Source organism: Halichoeres trimaculatus, unplaced genomic scaffold (assembly GCF_033239565.1).
Source record: "Halichoeres trimaculatus isolate MK-OKI-2021-1 unplaced genomic scaffold, fHalTri1.1 fHalTri1_scaffold_6, whole genome shotgun sequence".
Lineage (NCBI taxonomy): Eukaryota > Metazoa > Chordata > Actinopteri > Labriformes > Labridae > Halichoeres > Halichoeres trimaculatus.
Window position 1 is genome coordinate 14,970,285 of NW_027437184.1, and position 21,145 is coordinate 14,991,429.

At 38.9% G+C, this 21,145-nt stretch overlaps 2 protein-coding genes across 3 annotated transcripts; both read left to right on the top strand.

Moving 5' to 3' along the window:
- The first annotated feature begins 1,460 nt into the window (after positions 1 to 1,460).
- On the top strand, positions 1,461 to 9,988 carry LOC141792175 (myelin protein zero-like protein 2). Of its 2 annotated transcripts, none has more exons than XM_074673010.1 (3): positions 1,461 to 1,521; positions 6,101 to 6,270; positions 6,922 to 7,801. In XM_074673010.1, the coding sequence occupies exons 1-3, from the start codon at positions 1,461 to 1,463 to the stop codon at positions 7,249 to 7,251; spliced, it is 561 nt and encodes a 186-aa protein (XP_074529111.1). In that variant the 3' UTR covers positions 7,252 to 7,801. The 2 variants fall into 2 exon arrangements, with proteins under 2 accessions (XP_074529111.1, XP_074529112.1); XM_074673011.1 differs by lacking the exon at positions 1,461 to 1,521 and adding an exon at positions 8,854 to 9,988 and having other exon boundaries at positions 5,943 to 6,270; positions 6,922 to 7,132.
- An 8-nt stretch (positions 9,989 to 9,996) lies between these two features.
- On the top strand, positions 9,997 to 20,050 carry LOC141792174 (myelin protein zero-like protein 2). The gene is made up of 5 exons (XM_074673009.1): positions 9,997 to 10,637; positions 15,217 to 15,386; positions 16,044 to 16,254; positions 17,925 to 18,093; positions 19,030 to 20,050. The coding sequence occupies exons 1-5, from the start codon at positions 10,577 to 10,579 to the stop codon at positions 19,244 to 19,246; spliced, it is 828 nt and encodes a 275-aa protein (XP_074529110.1). The 5' UTR covers positions 9,997 to 10,576; the 3' UTR covers positions 19,247 to 20,050.
- The last annotated feature ends 1,095 nt before the right edge of the window (positions 20,051 to 21,145 follow it).

The window sequence follows — 21,145 nt, forward strand, 5'->3', positions numbered from 1 at the left end:
AACAGGTTATGCAAGGAGCGAAGCAGCAAACGCCGCCCATCAGGTGTGTTGGCAGGTTGACTCACTTTTTCACCACAGAAGCGAAGATTTACGCCAAAAGGATCTTTTCCTCCGCCAGTTTTTAGTGGTATTTGCCTTTATGAGTCCGTCCAACAAACGTACATGAAGGGACTTTTTTTCCAGAGGACTTAACCCGCCGGAGTCGAGCCCGTTTTAATAGGGTGACCAAGCGTCCTCTTTTACCCGGACATGTCCACTCTTTACGTCCTGTCCGGGGTGTCCGGGCGGGTTTAATAAATTCACGAAAATGTCCGGTGTTCACTGATTTTCATAGGACCATTACGCACGTCCGTAAATTGACCGGCGCTTGCAAACAATATGATGATGCGCATCACTTACCGAGAGGCTGCCTTGTGGGCAGGTCTGCTCTGCGCGTGCACACACACGCATAGAGAGTGAGAGGATCAGAGAGAAGGCGAGAGAGAGAGACACAGACGGAGAGCGGAGAAGACGGGGCTGTTCATACAGCGGAGCTGTATTGCACGGAAGATGCCTAAGCGTAAGTGCAGCTTCACAGATAAACTGCAAAAAAAACTTTCCGACATACCATCCAGATCGGGACAAGTGGAAGGCGGAGTGAACCGTGTGCAAAGCTGGCACATATGTCTCAGTGTCCAATAAAGGTGCTGGAGATCTCAAAGCTCACATGGACACTGAAAAACATGACATGACAGGGCATGTTTGGCATTTCATACTGTAAAACACCACAACAGCTACAGGTCCATGGATTGCACCAGTGCCTTGCTAAAAAAAAGACATTTCCTGACTCTGACGTTGCTAAACAGTTTAGGAGTGCTGGCACCAATGCCCGGTACCTGGCAATCGGTACCAGTGCTCAACGGTACAAATTTTCTGTACTTTTTTGTAGTTATGTGGTAAAAAAATTTCAATATCTTTAACAATATTATATATATATATATATATATATATATATATATATATATATATATATATATATATATATATATATATATATATATTTTTATTATTATTATTTTTTTCAATTTAACATATATATCCTTCAGTATATACCCTTGCAAAGCTGTGTTCATGTCCATCATGGAAAATCGACTATTCTTTCACTTCCTCACAGTCACAAGGATGTGTTCAGGTACCTAAACGTGGTACCTTTTGATTTTACATGAATCGGTACTCGGTACTTTTGACAGAATTCGGTCGGTACCTTTTGAAGTACCTGATTCGGTACCCATCTCTAGGTGTAAAAGCCCCCCATTCTGTTGAAGTCACTCATGAAGCACTCAAAAAAATCCAGTACTGTGGTGTTTCCACAGACGGGAGTAACCACGGGGCAGTGAAAATATTAAGAATATAAGAAGCCTGTCTGAATTTGTGCCGTTGTCCTCTTTTTTGGAAATCAAAATATGGTCACCCTAGTTTTAATGTTTTACCCTCCCATGTCTCGGATATGGCTGCTTGTTGTCCTGGGGCTCGTGCTGCCAGGTAAGTTCATGACTTCCTGGAGAGGGGGACTGGCGACCTGTACGAAATGTCGAAACAAATGGATTGAAAATGTTATGCTTGAACTGGTTATTCAGCCTTACAGTCTCACGAAGGGGCAAGAATTAGAGTAAGTAACACATAGAGTAAGTTTATTTATTCATGGGGAATCGGACTTAAAGGTTACTGTCTAAAAGTGAGGAGTGAAAACTACTGATGAAAATAGCCTACAGCGTGAAAACAGTGTATCGCTGTTATTATTGTACTTGATGTTTACACGTGTCACATGTGTTTACAATTGTTATCTAGGTCTCAGAATAACCATACATCATTTTTACAACGCAGCAGGTGACATGGTGTTATCAGGCTTTTCCCATTCCCTTGCAGTGCAGTGTGGGTCTAAAGTCTGTGAAAGCAAGATTACTAAAACTCACAAATTTACAGTTTTTCACTAAGCAGGGGATACATAGGAAGCTATCTTAAATGAATGAAAAGGCAATACTGAATTTGAATAATTACACTGTTTGAAATAATTCAAACTTTGTCATTCATTGGCAGAAAATAAGTTGAAGAATCTTTGAATTGACAAGAAGATGCTAAAATGCACTTCTAGATGATAACTGGCATTGTGCTCACTTTATTTGAGCTATTGGTGGTCTTTATGTGGAGGTTAAAGGTGACATGAGGCAACGACTGAATACCAAAACACAGCAATGGTATGCCATCCGTGACGGAGGAGAGGAAGTCTGTGAGACCTTGAAGGCATATTTTTTAAATTCTGTTCTACTTTTTTTTTTTTTTACTTTTGTTTCTAACCAGACTTGTTGACTATTTTAGATAGATAGATTGATAGTAGATCCTCTGCTGCCCAGACTGAGGGGTTACTTCCATCTAACACCTCAGTCAGAGGAAAATAATTTGATAAACTGGAATGCACTTTGTTTTTGAAAACAAGCCACAGAATGATGCACACCTTGTATGATAGTAAGGTTGTTAGATCAAAATGGTGATTAGGTTGTTGAAGCTTTATGTTAGCACATTTGCACATGTAAACGATTTAATCGGCACAGTTTGTATCAGAGAAATGTTCACCTGGTTTAACTTGTTAAGGTATGAGGTTGACGAGTTAAATTAAAACTCAAACTTAAAGTCAGAGTTTGGTGTTTTTTTTTAGGTTTTATATTTTCCCTCTAGTGCCCCTGTAGTAGCTTGACATGGTTTCCAGCTAAACAAAAATTCTTATTTCTCACACACTGTTGTTTTAGAAAATTTTAGTCGCATTGTCTGAAACACCTAATTTTAGCTTGTGTCTCTATACACCCTTTTCCTTCTTATTAGCCAGCTTTTTTGAAGCCTGTTGGGGGCAGAGCTACATTCAGACCCTAATTAATGAGGCCTACACCTCCACCATGTCCCGAACCAGATCCTTATTTGATGAACTCATAATTTTATTAAGTCTCATGACTATATAGAGCTATTTACTTGTTAATTTATTTAATTTGAAGAATGGACCATTTCAAGCTTCCAGGATTACTCCAACATATGAATATGTAGTGGTTCCAAAACCTGCTCATGTTTAGTATGGACATCAAGCATTTTTAGTTTATACCCGTGTTTAAAATATGGGAAATCACTGTTTTATGTAATGACGCCAGGATCAGGAGAAGCAATGGAGTGATGTGCTATATAACTATGCTAAAAAACAAGTCATGCTGAACTTGAGTGTTATAAAGTGCAGCTGCATCAGCCCATGATCAAATACCAGGCAAAGACGTAAACAGGAACAGCTCTATCCCAAAAGAGCCGTGACACACATTGTGTTGGCTTTCAAAAAAGACACAGCCTTATCATTGTGTTATGTTGACATTAGATCTGAAATAGCCTGCTGGTTGTGAATATGGAGGAGTTGTTCAGACAGGCTTGCTGGAAATACCTGGTGTGGTGGGCTGGGCTCTGGTGGGGATGTCTGATCCCATCTTTGAATAGTGGAAAATTACTATTAGGTTCTCCCTTACTGCTGGCTTTAATCTTGAGGATGAAGCCAGTCTGTGTAAGAGAGGGAATGCTCTGCTTGTGGAAGTTGTACGTTTCAAGGCTGAATGTCAGATAAACTGTTTAATGGCGTCACAATGGACAGATAATGCGGGGCACTATAAATTCCTTTTGCACTGTTGAGTTTACTGCATTCCTTTATCAGGGCATGCTTGATAAAAGTTTGCAATCAAACAAGTTCACACAGGCTATATGGCTTAATTCAGTTTATTGCTTAAGCTGTGTAAGGAAAATTGAACTGAGCTGAAAGAAACACCCATAAGACTGTCTGCTGTACAAAAAGTATCACTGACTTCACAACAAATGAATGTTGTTTTTTTTCATGTCTGGTCATGGTATGACCCATCTGTCATTTGATTATTCAGACACATTAAAGAGAGGGTGTTGTGATTTCCCACGTTTCAAACATGGATTTAAAGCAACAGTGCTACATGTCCATACTAAACATGCAGATTTTTCAAACTGTTATAAATCTCTGAATCTGTCAATTAACATCTCAAATAGTCTGTTTTAAGACAGGTAGAGCTTTTTTGGAGTGAGTAGCCTTAAAGAGATAGTGTTTTTGAACAGAGGCTGAAATAATGGTTTTCTAAAACACCAGTGTGAGAAAAATATAACTTTTCGGTTTAGCTATAAATCATGTAAAACTACTACATGGGTACCAGAGGTCCAGTATACTATCTAAAAAAAAAAATCAGAATACCCCCTCTTTAACTGAAAGCCAGTCAACATATTCCAGATTCTTGCCAAACCAGCATCAAACAGCATCAGGCAAACAAAACAGCACCTACAATGTAACCCTCTTATCTACACATATATGTATATAAATACACTTATGCAGTTGCCAGGACAACCTACTCAGGACATAAATTCAAACTCAACATGATGTAAATTATCTCCACTTTGTAAAACTTCCCCCACTTGTCCCTTACATTCACAGACCAGTGCATCAAAAAACTCAGTTAAAATGACACTGAGGTGACTAAACAGGGAACTGAGACTTTAAGATTATTCCTTCCTAAGAAAAGGATATGAAATAGAATAATGTGAGATCATTGAAGAAAAGGAAGAAATATAGTGTGGTTTTACTTCCTCCATGAGCATAACCAGAAGTTTCAGATGAGTTGGCAAAAGAGAAGTAACTCCTGTAATCCCAAAACTACACCCCTGATTTAATGTAACGTTCTGTAAATAAATGTTGCATTTGGAAATTGTTGCATTAAAATAGAATATCAGTATTGGTTGAATAAGCTCTTGAACCAAAAAGTCAGGCACTTTTCCCTTTTATGGGATATTTAAATACTCACAACATACATGGTGCATCCTGTGTTTAAGTTCCTGTCTGCAGGAATCGACAGGAGGAAGTGAGATAAACCAGTTCTTAGGAACTAAACAAAGAAATCCATTGTCCTTAAGAAGTGCTGCAGATTTTCTAAAAGTTGTGTGAGCATAAATAAACCGTAGTAGAAATTAGTTTACTCCTTTCTTCTTCAAAGTAAGTTTAACTATCAACAATACTAGTTCAGGAGAGTTTTCCAAAGTAGGATGAAAAGTGATCTATGTATTGTCTGAACACCAAATCTTTTCACTGTTGCCTTTTGTTAAATGAGTGTTTCCACTTAAGAAATATCTAAGCTGTTTATCTTCTTTGATTTTAAGACTTACATCCATTTCTAATTTTAGAATTTTAAAGATCTTTTCTAAATAGATATTTATGTGCACTAATGAAAAATAGAAATGTCTTTATTTTCTTGAGTTTTCTTCTTTTTTTTTCAAATTCCCCTCTTGTGTTTTTCAAAATACTTGACAATGGAAAAGTTGAAGTTTTTTTGTACCTTCACCCATTTTAATTTATCCCTGCATGTACAGGATTACAGAGCATTCTTGGCTTCTGCTTCTCTGAGGTCTATTATTCGCAGGAATGTTTTAATCCTCAGGACGAGAGTCTGCAGATCTGCTCATCACTGTGGCTCACAGAGATGAGCAGATTGAGCCAAACATACTGAAGCATACTTAAACATGGTTACAATAAAACCTGTCAGAAAATGGATTTTTGTTTTGCTAAGAGGATATTTCAGTGAACACACATCCAATTACAAACATCTAAACCTGTTTCTTTAAAGGCGGTGTTCATCTGACCCTCTGTTCTTGTGCACACACACACAATCATTAACCCATGGTAGGCGTAGCAGCTATTTCATTATTTGGATTAGTGGCTCTCCAGTGTGCTGCACTGAAGTCTGATAATCTCATGCAATGGCTGTATTGAGTCAGAGTTTAGAGCTTCAGAAAGATCTGAGGGACATCTATATCTGCTCTTTTCTGTGACGGACATTTCTGAGTTTGATCTGCTGCAGTCAGTTGTGCACTTGTTTGACCTTATCTTAGAATAATAGCACCCACCTGTCTTGACAGCTTGAAGTAAAGTTTAATAAAAGTTATATCTGTGGTGTGTGAATGAGTCAGGAGGTGAAGGTGTTTGGAGTGATGTTGATGCATACTATTTCTCACTTGGCTGTCTTTGAAACAGGAGTGCGACATGTCTGTGGAATAGATATTTACACTCCCAGTGAAGTGGAGGCGGTGAACGGGACGAATGTGAAGCTGAAGTGCACCTTCTCTTCAAGTCACCCAGTGTCGCTTCAGACTGTCACAGTATCCTGGAACTTCAAGCCCTTGAATTCAGGATCGGAGGAGTCGGTTGGTAGAAACTGTGATCAGAAAGTGTTAAATGTGTCATGTTCGATGATATAAGCCAGCATGTTGGGCTTTCCTAACAGCTCTCATTTTGCAGTGGCTCTAAGGAAAAAAAAATAAATAAATGCATTGAACTAAACTTAAAACACTTTAAATGGCCCCCGGTCTCAAAAATGATTTTTTTAGATTAGCAGCAGAGGGCTACACTCCTGGTTGCATAAAAAAAAAAACTTATTGTCCAAAACCAGATGGAAAAAAATACTTCCTCTTAGTGTATCTGCAAACATTTTGGTCTCTGTTGCTATTTCAAGTCTTCTTTATTTCAACACGATGTTTATTTTGTAAAAGCTGGTCCCATCTAGAGTATATAAGCAAAGTATGCCTCAGGGCATGGACACCTTTAATTGGCAAATTACAACAAAGCTGATCAGGACAGAGACTTTATGCTTAACTTTTTTGCTAGTTATGGTCACTTTTAGAGTGCCAACATGGATTCAAAGCTTGTTTTAAACTCTGCATGTCTTTCTTGTGGCTTCTTACTGCACCAAAACATGCTCATCACAGTTTGTCTGCTGTGGCTGACCCAGCTCCAGCAGCATTTTTCTCATGCTTGATTTTTTTGTTGGATTGTGTTTGTGTGTAATTGTGTTACAGGTGTTTTACTACCTGGAGGTGCCTTATCCTCCCCAAATTGGGCGTTTTAAAGGCCATGCAGTTTGGTCAGGAGACATCTTGAGACGAGATGCCTCCATCTCGCTGCATCAGGTGCCCCCGACCTTTAATGGCACCTTCATCTGCCAGGTGCGCAACCGTCCAGATGTGCACGGCAGTAATGGAGAGATCGTCCTCAAAGTCGTCAACAGAGGTCAGACTGCCAAAAATCAAAACCATTGGAGATGCTTGCATGTAGTTTTTTTGCTTTCAAAAAGAGATGTGTCAGAAGATGTCAAGCTGGAGACTTGTACTGGAGATAACCTTTACTAAACTTATAAATCATTAAGTATTACCACAAAATAACTGTGTTAAAGGAAAGTACTATAAAACTGTATAAAGAGGGAAAAGGACAGTCACTTATTAAAATTTACAGCTTACAGTCATCCTCTGAAATAAAAATATTTTTTTTTGTAATTTGACATCCATCAGCTACAAAACCTTTTAGAGCAATGTGAACACTTATTTACAGCAGCCGGCAGCCTGGCCTAATACGGATGAAGGCTACTTTCGCTTTTGTAAGAGGGTGCTTATGGATCACAGAGCAGATAGCATTAAACCCGCTGACTGTCTGTTTATCTTAGGTTGGCATGTCTGCTAATAGCAGGCTAACCTGCAAATGTCTGCAGGCTGTCAAAGCTGAATCTTGGGCATAACGTTTGACACACCCAAATGTTACATTTATTTATTTTTTTACAGAAATTAATTTGCTCTGAATGTAAATAAAAAAAATCAACCTGGCAGGGTGTCGGTCGTCACTTCTTGGCTCACTTGGCTTCAGAACAATACTTTTCTTACTTCAGTTGTGTGCTGGCGGGGAGTGGAGGCGGGTGATGCTCGCTAGCAACTGTTAGCTGACTGTAGCTAAGCGAGACAACAAAAGGTGTGTCAAAAAGGCAAACTGTAGAGACTCTGTAAGGAAGAGAGCGCCGATGTGTTACCATGAGTGGTAACACTGTAACAGGGCAGTGCAGCGAGCGACCATACAGTGTGGGCGTATTGTTCCCCGATATTTGTCTGACGGGTGGCAGGTCCTTACGATCTGGCTGCGAATATTTCCCAACTCTAACTCTTGTAACAGTTATACCAAAGACTAAAAACACGAAACCACGATGTAAAAGCATCCTATGGTAATTTTATGAGTTTTTTTTAATCAAGCTGACATACAGCTTCTAAGTGTTTTACCTTGCAGCTTTTCCATTGGGCAACAACACCCAATATCCGTTGTCCCGCAATGAATCATGGGAGGTTTAACGAAAGGAGTGAAATTTATGTCCTGGATGAAAAATATTGAAATAGATTTTCCATATATCAGAGTGACTTTCCTTGTACGTCTTTTTAGTGACAGAAAGTGAGAAAAAAAATCCTTCGTAATGGTGGTTTTGGGAAACTTAGCGCAGAACAAAGTGCAACTCGACCAACCGACGTACAGTGAAGTCACCACTCGCCTCCAATACTGCCCATGCACCAATCATGACCCATCTTGATTGATCCCTGACCATTTCTAATCCGGAGTGCTCACTAAATCAACTGAGGGCAATGCATCATTATCCTGTTAAATCAATACTGCATTCTATCACCGCTGGAAACGCAGGACATGCCAGTCATCTTATTTTTAGCTTTATATATCAGCCATGTCATAAGCATTATAACTTTGTCATAGCTGAAGGAAAAATAAAATTAGAAAAAAAAACAATCATTAACTTACTTCCCAGCTTGTATGTGTCGTTGTGGTTGTACTTCTGTTCATTGTGGGTTTTGTATTCTTGTTGTGGCTTTTACATTTGTGTTGTTGCTGTTGCAAATCATCTGACACATTTTGGCCACCGTATGATTCTGTTTGAACTCACCCTTTTTTAATGTTTCACCTTTTAGGTTTTTAGCCCCAATCTGATTGGTGACGACTGGATTAACCTTGACCCCTTGACATCACAAATGAGGCCCGTTTGTCACCAATGTTATTAAGAGCAAGCAATACACATTCCTCTTTTCATCTTATGGAACCAACATGTTCAATACAACCTCCAGCCCACGCAGTTGGAGGGTGACGTACATGTGAAGCAGCAGCTTTCACCCTGATGCTGGTGGCTAGTTGGCCTTTTTCTTATTATTTGTTGCATTTAGCCTAGGGAAATTTCTGTTGCTGTTCCATATTAATTATCATGATTCATAGCTGCAGCAACTTCAAGGATGAGCTAGCGAGTATTGTTTGTTGTGAAAGTCAATTTAGGAAGGCCAATTTGCACCACCTACAACTATAGCATATGCTGCACTTAGAGCACTGGGGATGAGACTATAATAAATGGACACAGCGTGTCTGTGAAGTGACCCCATGGTTTCTTGAACTGTTGTTAGGAACCCCTCCAAAGGGGAATGGTCATATTAGAGATGCAGGCTTAAACTAACTTTTGGTTGACCTAACAACAGGTAAGAAGGCAGAGTTCAGATGGCCCTTGTGCCTAGTGCAGTGTTGTAATCTTATTGCAAGTATGATTGTTGCAAAACAGGGAAGGGAACTAACTGTTACAACAAGGAGCCCTAGTGTGGCTCCTGAGATGAGACTGAAACAGGCCACTCCTCATTTTTCCTTTGCAGGGTTGGATTTCTCACTGTTTCATGGCTTTGTTTGAACACACAGGTCTGAGAGTATTTGTTACAGAATAAAGAAGTAACCTGGGTATCCAGGTCAAAGTATTATTCATTGCATGAACCTAACAGAGAACGCTAATGTTTTGATTTTAACTGAATAAAGACGTTTAATGGATAACAATAAAGCAGTCTATTGTTGACACTGACATGAAGAAAACAAATTAAACGTATGGATCACTCATGGTTTTTATATTGGGAGTCTGAGTTATAACAGCAAGTATAACATAGGCCTACGTTAAGGGGATAACAGTATGTATTGTTTAACATGTTAAGAGACATAAATTATTTTTCTTTCATTTCAGATTTGGTTGATAGTTCTGGGATGAGTAGGCAGTGAAATCTGCACATAAGTCAGAATCAATAAATGGGATGAAAAAAAATACAAAACAATAAAAGATGATACCCATTCTATGAAATTATAATTCGCCTGTCACAATATTTTAGTTTATATTTCACAATTTCACAATTTTATGCAGATACCACACAAACCCCCTCCTGTGTGTTTTCCATTAGAAAGCATAGCACCTGAACACAACACCTGTTCTACTGTCATCAGCCTTGATAGACTAAATGAAATGTAACACTATGCTGACGCCGCCAGATGGAACCAGTCAACAGAAAGCTTTACATTACAAAGTTTTCTTAACTCTCAGCTATGAACCTCATTCTGTATGCCTGCAGGAGCTGAATGAAATCAGTTGAGGTGTTGAGCAGCAGGTATTGGAGGTGAGCTAACAGGTTATGCAAGGAGCGAAGCAGCAAACGCCGCCCATCAGGTGTGTTGGCAGGTTGACTCACTTTTTCACCACAGAAGCGAAGATTTACGCCAAAAGGATCTTTTCCTCCGCCAGTTTTTAGTGGTATTTGCCTTTATGAGTCCGTCCAACAAACGTACATGAAGGGACTTTTTTTCCAGAGGACTTAACCCGCCGGAGTCGAGCCCGTTTTAATGTTTTACCCTCCCATGTCTCGGATATGGCTGCTTGTTGTCCTGGGGCTCGTGCTGCCAGGTAAGTTCATGACTTCCTGGAGAGGGGGACTGGCGACCTGTACGAAATGTCGAAACAAATGGATTGAAAATGTTATGCTTGAACTGGTTATTCAGCCTTACAGTCTCACGAAGGGGCAAGAATTAGAGTAAGTAACACATAGAGTAAGTTTCTTTATTCATGGGGAATCGGACTTAAAGGTTACTGTCTAAAAGTGAGGAGTGAAAACTACTGATGAAAATAGCCTACAGCGTGAAAACAGTGTATCGCTGTTATTATTGTACTTGATGTTTACACGTGTCACATGTGTTTACAATTGTTATCTAGGTCTCAGAATAACCATACATCATTTTTACAACGCAGCAGGTGACATGGTGTTATCAGGCTTTTCCCATTCCCTTGCAGTGCAGTGTGGGTCTAAAGTCTGTGAAAGCAAGATTACTAAAACTCACAAATTTACAGTTTTTCACTAAGCAGGGGATACATAGGAAGCTATCTTAAATGAATGAAAAGGCAATACTGAATTTGAATAATTACACTGTTTGAAATAATTCAAACTTTGTCATTCATTGGCAGAAAATAAGTTGAAGAATCTTTGAATTGACAAGAAGATGCTAAAATGCACTTCTAGATGATAACTGGCATTGTGCTCACTTTATTTGAGCTATTGGTGGTCTTTATGTGGAGGTTAAAGGTGACATGAGGCAACGACTGAATACCAAAACACAGCAATGGTATGCCATCCGTGACGGAGGAGAGGAAGTCTGTGAGACCTTGAAGGCATATTTTTTAAATTCTGTTCTACTTTTTTTTTTTTTTACTTTTGTTTCTAACCAGACTTGTTGACTATTTTAGATAGATAGATTGATAGTAGATCCTCTGCTGCCCAGACTGAGGGGTTACTTCCATCTAACACCTCAGTCAGAGGAAAATAATTTGATAAACTGGAATGCACTTTGTTTTTGAAAACAAGCCACAGAATGATGCACACCTTGTATGATAGTAAGGTTGTTAGATCAAAATGGTGATTAGGTTGTTGAAGCTTTATGTTAGCACATTTGCACATGTAAACGATTTAATCGGCACAGTTTGTATCAGAGAAATGTTCACCTGGTTTAACTTGTTAAGGTATGAGGTTGACGAGTTAAATTAAAACTCAAACTTAAAGTCAGAGTTTGGTGGTTTTTTTTAGGTTTTATATTTTCCCTCTAGTGCCCCTGTAGTAGCTTGACATGGTTTCCAGCTAAACAAAAATTCTTATTTCTCACACACTGTTGTTTTAGAAAATTTTAGTCGCATTGTCTGAAACACCTAATTTTAGCTTGTGTCTCTATACACCCTTTTCCTTCTTATTAGCCAGCTTTTTTGAAGCCTGTTGGGGGCAGAGCTACATTCAGACCCTAATTAATGAGGCCTACACCTCCACCATGTCCCGAACCAGATCCTTATTTGATGAACTCATAATTTTATTAAGTCTCATGACTATATAGAGCTATTTACTTGTTAATTTATTTAATTTGAAGAATGGACCATTTCAAGCTTCCAGGATTACTCCAACATATGAATATGTAGTGGTTCCAAAACCTGCTCATGTTTAGTATGGACATCAAGCATTTTTAGTTTATACCCGTGTTTAAAATATGGGAAATCACTGTTTTATGTAATGACGCCAGGATCAGGAGAAGCAATGGAGTGATGTGCTATATAACTATGCTAAAAAACAAGTCATGCTGAACTTGAGTGTTATAAAGTGCAGCTGCATCAGCCCATGATCAAATACCAGGCAAAGACGTAAACAGGAACAGCTCTATCCCAAAAGAGCCGTGACACACATTGTGTTGGCTTTCAAAAAAGACACAGCCTTATCATTGTGTTATGTTGACATTAGATCTGAAATAGCCTGCTGGTTGTGAATATGGAGGAGTTGTTCAGACAGGCTTGCTGGAAATACCTGGTGTGGTGGGCTGGGCTCTGGTGGGGATGTCTGATCCCATCTTTGAATAGTGGAAAATTACTATTAGGTTCTCCCTTACTGCTGGCTTTAATCTTGAGGATGAAGCCAGTCTGTGTAAGAGAGGGAATGCTCTGCTTGTGGAAGTTGTACGTTTCAAGGCTGAATGTCAGATAAACTGTTTAATGGCGTCACAATGGACAGATAATGCGGGGCACTATAAATTCCTTTTGCACTGTTGAGTTTACTGCATTCCTTTATCAGGGCATGCTTGATAAAAGTTTGCAATCAAACAAGTTCACACAGGCTATATGGCTTAATTCAGTTTATTGCTTAAGCTGTGTAAGGAAAATTGAACTGAGCTGAAAGAAACACCCATAAGACTGTCTGCTGTACAAAAAGTATCACTGACTTCACAACAAATGAATGTTGTTTTTTTTCATGTCTGGTCATGGTATGACCCATCTGTCATTTGATTATTCAGACACATTAAAGAGAGGGTGTTGTGATTTCCCACGTTTCAAACATGGATTTAAAGCAACAGTGCTACATGTCCATACTAAACATGCAGATTTTTCAAACTGTTATAAATCTCTGAATCTGTCAATTAACATCTCAAATAGTCTGTTTTAAGACAGGTAGAGCTTTTTTGGAGTGAGTAGCCTTAAAGAGATAGTGTTTTTGAACAGAGGCTGAAATAATGGTTTTCTAAAACACCAGTGTGAGAAAAATATAACTTTTCGGTTTAGCTATAAATCATGTAAAACTACTACATGGGTACCAGAGGTCCAGTATACTATCTAAAAAAAAAAATCAGAATACCCCCTCTTTAACTGAAAGCCAGTCAACATATTCCAGATTCTTGCCAAACCAGCATCAAACAGCATCAGGCAAACAAAACAGCACCTACAATGTAACCCTCTTATCTACACATATATGTATATAAATACACTTATGCAGTTGCCAGGACAACCTACTCAGGACATAAATTCAAACTCAACATGATGTAAATTATCTCCACTTTGTAAAACTTCCCCCACTTGTCCCTTACATTCACAGACCAGTGCATCAAAAAACTCAGTTAAAATGACACTGAGGTGACTAAACAGGGAACTGAGACTTTAAGATTATTCCTTCCTAAGAAAAGGATATGAAATAGAATAATGTGAGATCATTGAAGAAAAGGAAGAAATATAGTGTGGTTTTACTTCCTCCATGAGCATAACCAGAAGTTTCAGATGAGTTGGCAAAAGAGAAGTAACTCCTGTAATCCCAAAACTACACCCCTGATTTAATGTAACGTTCTGTAAATAAATGTTGCATTTGGAAATTGTTGCATTAAAATAGAATATCAGTATTGGTTGAATAAGCTCTTGAACCAAAAAGTCAGGCACTTTTCCCTTTTATGGGATATTTAAATACTCACAACATACATGGTGCATCCTGTGTTTAAGTTCCTGTCTGCAGGAATCGACAGGAGGAAGTGAGATAAACCAGTTCTTAGGAACTAAACAAAGAAATCCATTGTCCTTAAGAAGTGCTGCAGATTTTCTAAAAGTTGTGTGAGCATAAATAAACCGTAGTAGAAATTAGTTTACTCCTTTCTTCTTCAAAGTAAGTTTAACTATCAACAATACTAGTTCAGGAGAGTTTTCCAAAGTAGGATGAAAAGTGATCTATGTATTGTCTGAACACCAAATCTTTTCACTGTTGCCTTTTGTTAAATGAGTGTTTCCACTTAAGAAATATCTAAGCTGTTTATCTTCTTTGATTTTAAGACTTACATCCATTTCTAATTTTAGAATTTTAAAGATCTTTTCTAAATAGATATTTATGTGCACTAATGAAAAATAGAAATGTCTTTATTTTCTTGAGTTTTCTTCTTTTTTTTTCAAATTCCCCTCTTGTGTTTTTCAAAATACTTGACAATGGAAAAGTTGAAGTTTTTTTGTACCTTCACCCATTTTAATTTATCCCTGCATGTACAGGATTACAGAGCATTCTTGGCTTCTGCTTCTCTGAGGTCTATTATTCGCAGGAATGTTTTAATCCTCAGGACGAGAGTCTGCAGATCTGCTCATCACTGTGGCTCACAGAGATGAGCAGATTGAGCCAAACATACTGAAGCATACTTAAACATGGTTACAATAAAACCTGTCAGAAAATGGATTTTTGTTTTGCTAAGAGGATATTTCAGTGAACACACATCCAATTACAAACATCTAAACCTGTTTCTTTAAAGGCGGTGTTCATCTGACCCTCTGTTCTTGTGCACACACACACAATCATTAACCCATGGTAGGCGTAGCAGCTATTTCATTATTTGGATTAGTGGCTCTCCAGTGTGCTGCACTGAAGTCTGATAATCTCATGCAATGGCTGTATTGAGTCAGAGTTTAGAGCTTCAGAAAGATCTGAGGGACATCTATATCTGCTCTTTTCTGTGACGGACATTTCTGAGTTTGATCTGCTGCAGTCAGTTGTGCACTTGTTTGACCTTATCTTAGAATAATAGCACCCACCTGTCTTGACAGCTTGAAGTAAAGTTTAATAAAAGTTATATCTGTGGTGTGTGAATGAGTCAGGAGGTGAAGGTGTTTGGAGTGATGTTGATGCATACTATTTCTCACTTGGCTGTCTTTGAAACAGGAGTGCGACATGTCTGTGGAATAGATATTTACACTCCCAGTGAAGTGGAGGCGGTGAACGGGACGAATGTGAAGCTGAAGTGCACCTTCTCTTCAAGTCACCCAGTGTCGCTTCAGACTGTCACAGTATCCTGGAACTTCAAGCCCTTGAATTCAGGATCGGAGGAGTCGGTTGGTAGAAACTGTGATCAGAAAGTGTTAAATGTGTCATGTTCGATGATATAAGCCAGCATGTTGGGCTTTCCTAACAGCTCTCATTTTGCAGTGGCTCTAAGGAAAAAAAAATAAATAAATGCATTGAACTAAACTTAAAACACTTTAAATGGCCCCCGGTCTCAAAAATGATTTTTTTAGATTAGCAGCAGAGGGCTACACTCCTGGTTGCATAAAAAAAAAAACTTATTGTCCAAAACCAGATGGAAAAAAATACTTCCTCTTAGTGTATCTGCAAACATTTTGGTCTCTGTTGCTATTTCAAGTCTTCTTTATTTCAACACGATGTTTATTTTGTAAAAGCTGGTCCCATCTAGAGTATATAAGCAAAGTATGCCTCAGGGCATGGACACCTTTAATTGACAAATTACAACAAAGCTGATCAGGACAGAGACTTTATGCTGAAGTTCAACTTTTTTGCTAGTTATGGTCACTTTTAGAGTGCCAACATGGATTCAAAGCTTGTTTTAAACTCTGCATGTCTTTCTTGTGGCTTCTTACTGCACCAAAACATGCTCATCACAGTTTGTCTGCTGTGGCTGACCCAGCTCCAGCAGCATTTTTCTCATGCTTGATTTTTTTGTTGGATTGTGTTTGTGTGTAATTGTGTTATAGGTGTTTTACTACCAGGAGGTGGCTTATCCTCCCCAAATTGGGCGTTTTAAAGGCCATGCAGTTTGGTCAGGAGACGTCTTGAGACGAGATGCCTCCATCTCGCTGCATCAGGTGCCCCCGACCTTTAATGGCACCTTCATCTGCCAGGTGCGCAACCGTCCAGATGTGCACGGCAGTAATGGAGAGATCGTCCTCAAAGTCGTCAACAGAGGTCAGACTGGCAGCACTGTCAAAAATCAAAACCATTGGAGATGCTTGCACAAATCACAATTTAAATTACTTAAACAAAAAATTCCAGTACCACTATACATCGTTTTTTTTTCACCCACCCTAATCCCTACTTCACCATGTACCTACATTCCCTATATGTGACAATATCTGAGTAAATTATCTGTTAATGTCAATTTAAAGCTTCTTGAATTAAAAAGGGTCCGAGATTGGATCTTCGAGGTACACCCACAGTCTACGGGTACACCACTTGACATGAACTGCACCTAAACTACAACCACTTTAGAAAAGATATATTTTTATCTCAGGCTTATTAACTTGTCAGACAGTTGACTGTTGAATTAAGGAAGCAAGATCAATTCAAATTATTTTTCAGACTTCACATGTTGATTATGGTTGGGATAAAATATTAATCCAACAGTTTATCAGCATCATCCTGACTTGTGTGATAGAGCTGTGGAGCTGGGGCTGAACAGTTAGGTATTTTGATTAAAGACTGACTGTGCTCTACACATTGGTGGTTCCTAATGCTAATGTGCCAGTGTCACTCACCATGTGTTTACTTCATAACTCCCAGCAGAGGTGCTAATGCCATGAGTGAGGGTAACGTTGGTGACCCTTCATTGCTGAGGAAGTTGATAGTGGTGAAAAGAGGTTAAGAGTTACACTTCTCACTTTCTAACCTACAATGAAAAGGAAAGTACAGGCTGTTCCAGCCCTCAGAGTTGAGAGTGGAGAGTTGAGGGGAAAGGTGGATGCACCTTCTTGCGATGAAGTATGGAGACCCACTCCCACAGTGAGTTGTTAGTAGCTGCTGTAGGCACAGTCATACTGTGTAAAGCTCAGGTGGGGATGTCTTAGTTTCGCTGGTTATGAAACATTATTGATACTTCTTCATGATCTCTTTAACCAAACTAGACTGTGTTCACTTTTAGTGTCTAATACTGCTGCAACAGGGTACATGACCTAAAAAAATGAACAACCAAACACTGACAGGTAATAGAGGGCACCAAAATTAACAGACCAAAAAGCCTTTGCAAGACTCTTATGTTGGGCCCCAACTGAAGAGTGGCCCTGTAGGGCTAACTACAATCCAAAAGTATTCCTTAAAACAGGAACAGGCAAACACCTTAAACAATTACTAAAAGGGGATTTATTACTAAAAAAAATGCCCCTCTCCTGCTGCAAGCAGCAGTGAGCTTTTAAAGGCCGTGACCAGGTGAGTCTCACTGATCATTAGCAGTCTCACCTGGGAACAAGGAGAGAGACAGGGAACACACACATACACACACACACACACACACACACACACACACACACACACACACACACACACACACAGAGAAAACACAGCCATAACAGCATAAAATACTTTTATTAAAATTACAATCAAAAAACACATATTCATTGTGTTTGAGTATAAAATGTAAATTTTCCCCCAAAATTGATTGTCACAAGTTCTTTAGAGAGACAAAAATGTTTTACTTTGTAAAAATGTGCCATCTGTCACAGTTGGTTCGAAACACATTGAAGCACTGATTTTATTATGTCTTTTTTAAATTGGGTTTATTATACCATTCACATTATGTTTTTTTCATTCTGACGAGATTTTTTCTTTGAAAATTTCCTGATTTTGGATGTTGCCCTTTCTAGCTTCCCTCTCTGAGATCGGCATCTTAGCTGCTGCTGTGGGTGGAGCTTGTGCTGTGATCCTGATCCTCCTGGCTATCTTTGTGGCCGTGAGGGTTTCCAAGAAAAAGCGTATGGAAAACGACGTTGAGCTACAATCACGGGAGCCTGAGTGGAAGGACCCAACCGTGTGGTGAGGGCCAGACAGCTGAAGCTGCTTTGCTCCTCTTCTTTTTGGGCCTGGTGTGGAGTCTGGTGGCTATTTGGGTCCACTCTGCTGGAAAAGACAGAAATGAAAGAGGCGGTTACTTTTTTTCTTTTGTCATTTTTGCACCCCCAATGTGAACCTTGGATTCAGCTGAACTTCATTTACTACAGTATTAGAGATACAGAATACCAAGCTTGTATTTTATCCTTGTGCTTATCTTTTAACTTGTTTATATACATTTTCACCAAAATTTTTCAATAATCGTAACTCACCATGTTTTAATCAGTTTTTAGCAGTAGATGTAAATATGGAGACCTTTCTCACTAAATGCTGTTCTATAGATTTATTCTTTGATTCACAGCAGCTGTTCTCTCTGCGGTTATTACTCTGTTTGCATTTTTATATATTTAAAAAATGATCTCCTAAAGATATAGAGCTGATTACATCCAACCCCCAAATATTTCATTCATGATTACGCTGCTGTGAATTGAGATGCTTTTTATTGCTTGTACTGTTTGATTTTTTTTTTTTTTAAGCTATGGGAGACAGAATCAGGTATACAAATTCTGGGCAGTTCCTTCTCTTCTCTCTGTAGGCAGCAGCAGCTGCTGTTCACATGCTTCACACCATTCCACCTTGTGAATGCAGATAAAAAAAAGGCTCATTTGTTGATTCGGGCGGCAGCAGCTTAAAAAAAATTGTGGCTCTCTGGCTGGGTTTGTTTCAACCTGAGGATTCTGGGTATTGTAGTTTTTAGGAATCTGTCCCTGTTTTATTCTTTATTGGGATAATACATTTGGTAAGGTAAACCAACGTGGGCCTTCCCTTTATTTCCCAGACGTTTAAGGCGTCCAGATAGATGCCCATGAGTTTCATGTCTCACTGTCTGTATATGTTTTTGTTTTGCGGGGAATGCGTCAGTTCACCCGAGGAGGCCGTTCACCTAAAACTTGTGACGAAAAAGAAAGAAGCTGATAGTTCGGATGATGAAGAGTCTGAACCTAGCAGTGGAGATGATGAGGAAGAGGATGGCCTTGAAGAGGATGATGATGATGATGACGATGATGACGATGATGATGACGACGATGATGATGATGGTGGTGGCGATGAGGGTGGTATATTGGACGCACTTGGTTAAGTTGACCCCTTCTGTTACAGCATTAGTTTTAACCCTTTATGTAATTTATTGTACTTCCTAATTCAGTGTTTTATGATCACTGAATGATATCATTACAGTAACAGTAATTGATACTTGGAGCCTACATCCCCCACAATGCAACTTGGTGGGAAAAGGTTCTACAAGTTTAAAGTACACACCCTGAGATTATTTTTCCATTTAAACCTGCAACCTTCAGCTCCAGATGGATGTTGACTTCAGTGACATCACTTGAGGAAGCTTGTCTGACTTTCTGTTGGTTTACAAACATGAATGGATGAATGAATGAGTGTCTGTTTTTTTTTATATGAGTGAGCACTGTTAGTCTTCTTGTTTGTGCTAATTTGAATGAATATCAGTTCAGCTGCCACTGTTGGGCAATGTTGAGAAAACTCGCTAATTTTCTTGCTGAATAAATGTAATATAGATTTTGTTTCAAAGAGAGAAGCCTATTGAACTTAGCTCATCTTTAAAGTACCACACATCAACAGACAGTGTCCTAGAAACTGTTAGTGTCAGAATAAATGTCTTCCTGTTTAGTTTTTAAAAGCAATATTATGCTTGATATCAAATGATCTTAAACTTCCAGATTTATTCAGCAAGGGTTTATAACTATGTCAGAGTGCTTCACATTGAGTGGGTCCACTGTTTGATTTCCGAGCTATAATCAAAGCTATTTGTTTACTACAATGGCAACATTGCACAAGTAAATTTGTACATTTTGTAAGATAAGAACTTTTCACTTTTTAACTCAAGAAATGTCTTTATATGTCTTACTAATGAACAGCTGTGGAATAAAGAGTCTGTATTTAAAATCATTTGATTGCATCCAGAGTATGTTGATGTAAAGTTGCTGGGTGTGGGAATAGGTCAGCTCTCTAGGTGAACAGTTTGAGTGGGTGAGTGTGAAATTCCTGAGATCAGCCACTCCTGTATGTGTCACACACAACAATGTGTTACACACTCCCTGGCATGGAAACAGCTGAGTATGGATCTCAGTTTATTCATTTACTGTTCAGATAGAAGACATGCAGACACTTGATACTGATCTAACTTCAGTGCATTTCTATAACAAGGGCAGGTGGAAACAGTCTCACCTGGAGGATTCTTTCTTTCTCTTATATGTTTTAGCAACTAAATAATCAAAGTGCTTCCAACAACACTTAAAACCCTCACATTAAAATTAGAAAGCCTTGCAGGGCTTTAAAGCCCTAAAATGTGAGCATAAAGCAGTAAAAACAAATGGATGGAGTGGTCAGCTCCCCCTAGTGGTACCACAGACCATCTTTAGTTGGTTCCTGCTGACTTTAAAATCAACCTATGCTTTTTTGTTTGCCCTCTTTAAAGGAGACAAACAGACTATGAAGTGTGGAGCAATGAGTCATGTTAGACAAGTACTAACCTGCCTGAGAAACACAAGCTTGTCAAAAGCCACAAACTTTCCATGCAGACTCTTGATTAGTGTGCGCGTGTATACATTTTTTTAATCTCTAATGGAATGAATAGCTGCTCGGTCAAACCTCTTCTGTCTTCTAAGAATGGGTTACATGTTGGTGACAGATACAGCATATAACATGGGATCCATTTTAAATCCCTCCAGTCGAGACAAAAACAATATGCATCTAATATGAAGTTCAAAACAGAACACTTGCTGTAAATAATGTTATCTTTTTCATGCAACCAGCATTTTCTGAGATGTTGTTGACTTACATCTGAGACTTGGCTTGAAAGAAAGGACTTCAGCACATTTTAGAGTTGTGTTTTTAGCAATCCAGTGTTCCATAATTTTGTTTACAGGTACTCCAAATCCTGACTCAGCTTTGTATCTTCATGTTTAAGAAAAGTCAAGGTGTTCTTTGCCTTTGTCTGTGTAGATGATGA